Source organism: Aspergillus heteromorphus (assembly GCF_003184545.1).
Source record: "Aspergillus heteromorphus CBS 117.55 chromosome Unknown BO70scaffold_17, whole genome shotgun sequence".
Taxonomy (NCBI): Eukaryota; Fungi; Ascomycota; class Eurotiomycetes; order Eurotiales; family Aspergillaceae; genus Aspergillus; species Aspergillus heteromorphus.
The window spans coordinates 191,035-197,913 of record NW_020290422.1 but is presented as its reverse complement, the minus strand read 5'-3'; the positions used below and the strand labels follow the sequence as shown (position 1 = coordinate 197,913).

The 6,879-nt window shown below is 53.1% G+C and overlaps 1 protein-coding gene across 1 annotated transcript; it reads right to left on the bottom strand.

Annotated features, from left to right (window-relative positions):
- Nucleotides 1-492: 492 nt before the first annotated feature.
- BO70DRAFT_372005 (uncharacterized protein) lies at nucleotides 493-2,488 on the bottom strand (the record flags this gene model as incomplete). Its single annotated transcript, XM_025544826.1, has 2 exons — nucleotides 493-593; nucleotides 649-2,488. The coding sequence occupies 2 exons, from the start codon at nucleotides 2,486-2,488 to the stop codon at nucleotides 493-495; spliced, it is 1,941 nt and encodes a 646-aa protein (XP_025398188.1).
- Nucleotides 2,489-6,879: the final 4,391 nt, after the last annotated feature.

Below are 6,879 nucleotides of genomic sequence, written 5' to 3'. Positions count from 1 at the left end.
ACCTCTTGTACGACCAATATCGGGTCATGCGAAGGCAAGTTGCAGGCTTCCAGCATACATTGCCGGGAGGTCAAAGATAGAGGGGAGAACGGAATCACTGCGTAAAGGAAACAACGATCGAGTTCTGTCGATTTGAGTGGCGGTTGCAGAGGGGACTCGTACATCTGATTGAATTGGCGTGAGGATGTACTGAGCCGAACCGCAAGGAAATCATATTGCAGTCATGCATCTTGAGCCACAAGAGCTTCAAGTCATTTTTTTCTTCGTTTATTTCGGCCCTTCTCATCCGCGTCATGCAATTTGTCTTCAAATGGGATGGTTGCTGAGAAAGGGTCCGAGTAAATTCATTAATTCGTCACTGCCGTTTCTGTCATTATATTCTTTGATCAAATGCGATCAAGATCACGGTAAATCATCCAGGTCATTAGTTAAGTAGAGATCGATATGACGTTGACACATGGTGAAAACAGACTTCAATGGCGATAAGCAGACTCATCGCCCTGAGTACGGCATATTCAAAATTTGTCTCCGGATTCGTTCGGCATCAGACATGTCCGCTTCTGTCGGATCGTAAGGGAGCGCGGTGGCCATCGCTTGACTGCAATGAAGCGTCCGGAGTTGTCGTTATGAACTGCGGCAGAAGTCCACTTGCAAATGGATCCGAGAGAGACGGTGCATGCCTGATAAACCTGGGTGAAGGCTGGGGTCGTTTGGGGGTTTCCACCTTGAAGGGTGAGCCCAAACGCTTGATACTGTCGCCGCTAAGATTCAGCAATGGATTGGCCATAGGCTTCTCCGCTAGACCACTTCTTTCATTCCGTGACGAAGACGACGGCGGAGAAAAAAGTTGGTCGAGGCCATTGTGGTTTACCGCACTCATCGTGGCTCCGCGGTTCCGCAGCCGTATCCGACGCTGGCCCATGTCGTTCATCTTTCCATGACGCAGAAGCTCCTCGAGCTGAACCCGCGTATCCTGTTCAGCTGGCGATTCACTCGTAGTGAAGCCATGGGGAGTCATGCTGTGGTGGTCGACATTTGGGAAGGCGTCCATGCGGGGCATAGAGCGGAGCCGGGAGCCCGTGACATGGATTGTCTCTCGCCGGCTCTTGGGTGTACGCTGGGGTCTCTTTCTTGAGCCACTGGGGCCCCAGGTGTGGTATGTGAAAGGTGACCCCAGTCGTGGGATGGGTTCCTGGTCAATGACACTGGAAGAGCGTATCGGGCGCGCACCAGCCATGTCTGGATGAGATCCACCCATCACCGGGTTGTTGAACCATTCCGTGCTGGTCTCTCGTGGTGGTGGGTCCTCCGCCGCTAGTTGAGCCAAAGGCCCGGGAACCGAGCTGGACACGAGAGACACGCCCAGATCGCGGGTCGCATAGGCCGCGGAGCTGTTGCTCGGACCATCAGCGCGTGGAGACTCCCGGGGCGGACGCGAGAACAGATCGAGGGCTGGGGTCGGGCTCTTGGACTGCATCATTCTCTGGTAATGGGGCGCAATTGAAAACTTCTTCCTGCACAGGAGTTTCAGTCTCCGCCTCGTCGACGCTTCCGACTTCGGCCACGTAGGTCTCGTCGCATCAGCCTTCGGAGTGGGCGTGGGGTTACTGCTTGGACGCTGATAAGAGACTACGAACGGAAACTGCCGGTCGAGCCTGAAGCGCCTTCGCTCCCATGTCCGCTTGGCCTCCCGTGCCACACGGTGGGTAACCCCAAGGGGCGGAATGCTGCCTGGAGTCATCTTGAAGGGGGTGATGGTCGGATCCTGGATGTAAAGCTGGTATGTGTTCCACAGGTGGTTGTCCATATCCAGGGTCCATCGGTCTTTGACAAACAGCGCCCGCGCTTTGTTTTTACGGTTCTGCGACAGGGTCGGCGTTTCGGAGGCGTGCTTGGGCGGAAGTTCCAGATGGAAAAATGGATCGTACGAATCGCTCTCCATACTCGTGCAGCTGCCGCCCGCTGAGCGCCGCGAGCTGAATGTTTCAATTGACGAGATGGACGAGTCGGATGCCTGCGAACAGGCCGATCCGGGCCGTTCGATGCTCTCACCCAAGACCTCAGGGTCCCATGAAGACCACGGCGCTATATTCTGGTCATCGATCGGGTCGGGACGGATCTGGGCGGGAGGCGTCTTCAACGCCACTCGGTCTCGGGGCGGCGCTAAGAAACGGTCATCGGTCGACGGTACTGTGGGACACGGATGGGTCGCAAAAGGGTCTTGCGAGGAGAATTCAATAGAGGGTAGCGGGATATCGGCGAGGTTCGGGTTGAACGTGCTGCGGTCATACTCGGCCTGCGCAAAGACATCGGTCCCCGAGCGGACGCGGGACTTGCGCAACCGGCAACTGGAGTGCCGGGGAGGAGGCGGCGGCGGCGGCACATCGAGGTGAGCTGAGGCGCGCTCCGGGGTCCTAGGCTCACCTCCCGAAGCAAAGGTGAAGTTCTTCGGCAGAGTGCGCGAAAGGCCGTGCTGTCGACATGCCATGGTGGGTGCGACGGTCTGTCTCGCTCAGTGGTGATCAAGCTGGATTGGAGGACTGCGGATCAAGGTTCTTGATGGGGTTCTCGACAGTCGAAATCAATTCTCCTAATCCCGTCTCATGTCGCGACGCTCGTGCGCGTTCCGAGAGGAGGTGTCTTGATGCGGAGGGACCGAGCGGACTCGAATATCGGAGGTCGCACGGTTTCTTTTCCAACCCAATGGCACGCGCACAGGCTATGCAGCAGTAAACAGTCAAACGCAAAGAGACAGACAATAGAAGCGATAAAGCCAAGAGCAAAAAGAGTAAAGAAATCCGTTTCAGTCAATGGTGCAACGTCTCCGATCGATCTCCGGGGAAGTCAGGAGGGCGCGCTTAGGGTTGGTAGGGGGGTCGTGAGTCGTAACAAATGTAGAGGGGAAGGGATTTGGATTGGAAACAGGGGAAAAGGAAATCAAACACGTCGAGGTGTGAGTGGTCGGAAGGGGGGGGGAAGCGATCGAATCCGAGTGGAATGAATTCGATGTGAGGCGCAACGGGGGATTGCAGCGAGCAGGAGGATCACATCGAACGGTTTCCGCGCTCCATTGCCCGATGGTCCGAGGGAGGAACTATAGGGGAGAAGGGGCGGACATTGGCACACGGAGACGCCAGACCAACACAAAAGAAAGCGGAAAGGAAACGGAAGGGATGGTCGAGGACGAGCGACGCGCTCGATCGGAGAAAAAGGAGAAGCGACAACGTGGCTGTCTGGAAAGAAAGGTTGGGGGGGGGGGGGTGGAACGGAGGGAAAGGAAGGGAAGAGAGAAGCAGGAGAGGGAGAGGAAATGGGGGTGGATGGATGAGACAGCCGAGGGGGGGGGAGCAGCCAGCGGGCAGCCAACAGTAGGGAGTAGTAAGTAGTAGGCGCCCGGCCAGAACTTCCTTGGGTATCAGCACCATCAGGGACGGACGGGCTCTCCACTCCGTCACCACGTCAGGGCACTGCTGTTCGTGATGCCACGCCGCCTGCCATCTCTGTTCTGTTCATTTCTCCCATCTTCAGAATTAGGAGACTGAATCAATTGCCTCAGTTGCCTCAATTCCCACAATCCATCCAGAGGGAAAAAAACAGGAAAAATAAATCCACCCCCAAAAACCTGCAGTTTGGCACGACAAGGCGTGCTCTGGAATGCGGAGAAATCGAGCTCGTGAGCCACTCAGCTGGTCTCCCTTTTCCCTTAATTAAAAAAAAAAAAAACAACCCATTTTCTTTTTTTTTGAAAGAAAAGTCTCATTGGGGAATTTCCCATGTCTGACTTTCTTTCTTTCTCTCATCCCAACTCAATCAGTTCCATTCTTCGGAGGCTGGGTTCATCCACAGGCCAGGCAATACATGCCAATGCCAACCCGCCTCACCGCGTCGCCCAACGATCCCCTCGGGACGGGCAGAGGATTCGCGCATGCAGCCGGTCGACAAATGGCAGCCGTGCTGATGGAGTCAGTCAGTCGGCCACTGGGCCGAATACATACCTACCTAGTAGACTAAGTAAGTGTACTCACCACCATCCACTAACTACTCAGTTAGACGGTTAGTAGTATAAGTTAAGTACCTTTGCACGGCTGCAGGAGTATCGATTCAGAAAATTATAGTCCGCCCGCCCCCCCCAATCCCAATCCCAATCCCAATTCCCATCTAGCAGTCGCATCGGTCCCGACTAGAAGACAACCTTAGGCGTAGTATTCCGTAGTAGCACGATACCTGCAACATTGTTGGCTGGCTTCCCTTCCCCCTGCAAGGGTACTTAGTAGGAGGGACCAAGTGGTGGGCCACACACATGCGTCCAGTGTACATACTATATGCACGTACATACGCACTGCAGTTCGAGGTCTCTGTTCGGTCACGGTGACGGTGTGATATTCCATTCCCACCCCGAGTCCTCGTGCACGGGGATGGGACGGCCTCATCTCATCTCATCTAGAAAGTATGCGGCCCCATCGATCTACAAACGTTCTCGCTAGAAGAACGCAGCCGAAAGACAGACTGACCAGACCAGACCAGACCAGACCACCTCCCGAGCCGTGTGATCCAACCCGGTGGATATGAATGAATGTGGGTGGCTGGGGACGATAATATTTTTAGTTTTTTTAGTTTTTTTTTTTTTTTTTTTTCTTCCTCAATCCATTTCTCTCTCTGAAAATATAAAAAAAAAATTATACCGACAGGCCAGGAATTTGGGGGCGTCCATCGGTGCTTCAGCAAGGCGGAGGAGAGGGCGATGGCGGCGGAGACAGACAGACAGACAGGCACGATTCGATTTGCCCACCCAGTCAGTCAGTCAGTAAAGTAAGTCAGCCAACCCAGCCAGTCAGTTACTTACACTTACAGTCAAGAACTCCAACTACTCCAGTCACCTGCAGAAAAGCATGGCTCCACCGCCTGGGCGAACCGAAGCCCCGAAGCGCACTGGGGCGTGCATTAGCAGCAGCGCCCGCCAACCAGTGGCACGGGGCCCAAGAGTCAGGCAGGCATGGAATGGAATTGAAGAACAAGACGAGACGAGACGAGAATTGAATGATGCTCAGATCAGAATCGGAGGAAAATCTGACAGAAGTCCTTCTGCACTATTATATAGCCTACGTCCGTCTACAGGATACATGCCATTGCTTAGATCCCCCTCATCAAAGAAAGAACGAAAGCAACTGAAAACAAAGAATCTCATCTCATAAAATCCATCTCGCTTATCACATCCCCCAAACGCGTCCAGGCGGGGGTAATCGCGACCCCAACGCGTCTGGCACGCGGCTCCGCGCGTCTGGTAAGTGACGGTAAGGTCGCGAGAATCCCGCCACTCAGGGCGCGCCGCCGCGGGTACGGGCCTTACACAGCCCGAAGTAAAACCGTCCCAGTTGTTCCTGGCTAAATCCACTTGCAGGACTTTAGTTTACCGTTCTATGACTATCTAGGCCATACTTACTACTAGATACTACGGTCTACTATAGTTAGTGCTGCCAGCCAGCCTTTAGTGGATAGTGGTGGATATGGTGCTATCTCGACTCCATCCACCTGGAAATAGTAATTCAGATGGCTGGGGATGGAGCCAGGAACGGGCTCAATCAATGGGGAAAGAGAAGAGAGAAGAGAGGGGACTTGTTTGCCTATACTTAGAAATCTGTCCACGCGAGGGGGTTATATTTAGATGGGACGGAGTACTCCGTGTTAGATTTACTCTGATTCAGATAGCAGTGGACTCGAAGCCTTCTTTCTACTTTGAACAGTCTAGCGTGATATCGCCATCTGGCCTGGTCGTTATTGTGGAACACGAACTTATGATTGACTGACTCATTGACAATAATCCACGGGAGTAAGCAGGACTCTCCTATTAGGAATACGGAGTATACGCCATCAGATCAATTTTCCATTACTTACCCACCTAGGTAGGGTAGCCAACTCGCGGAGAATATTGTTTGTACCAAGCTAAAACCTGTCGTGAGATACAACCACGCCTCCAATTCTGTCACACACACACACACACATGAGAAGCAAACAATTCAAACCTAGTCACAAACTGTTGGGATGGAACTACTTACTATACACGAGGTCTAGCATAAATATAGTGTATACAAACTTATCTCTCCGTACTTAGTACCTACCTATCAACGGAGGACCCGAACAACCAAAAAAAACCCACCTCAGTACGTAAGCTCCGTATATAACTAAGGTATAGTTATACCAACAGTCATCTTTCAGTGTATACCCAAGCACCTTACCCGGCGCTGTATCTAATGCCGTCGAAGGCTACCTACCTACTTCCGTACATCCTGTCCATTCCATCCAGAAGAAAAAAAGAACATATCTGTACGCGCACCCGAGCTTATCTCTGCTTCTACATCGCTTGAAAGCACGCAGGCAAGCAGGCAGGCAGGCAGGCAGGCAGGTCCGCCGGCGGTACAATCCAGGAAAGCTTGACATCGCATAACCGCGTAATCTTCACTTAATAGATACTAAGCTTGATTCCGAGCCGTGGGTCGCGACTCGCGAGGGCTTGGACACGGACGGCGACGGACGGGATCGGAATCGGGATGGGATCCGAACCATGGCCGATATCTTGTTGAAAATCTGCTCACGGGAGTATGATAAAAGTATAAACCGAGGATGGTCAGGTTCGCTTACTTTCCACCCCTCAGCCCTAACCTTCCACCTTCCAAACCCAGAGCCAAACCCAGCCAGTTATTCAGTCAGTCATTCAGTCACCGCCATCTCCCCTGCGTACTTGGACTTTACAGGACGCGCACGACCCACCACGACTGGCAAGAAGTAAAGTAGAAAGCAGTCTACCTAGATACGCCGTGCGCATACAAAAAACTCTCTTACTACTAGTGTACAGCAGTAGGTGGTTGACTTAGGTAGTTGCAT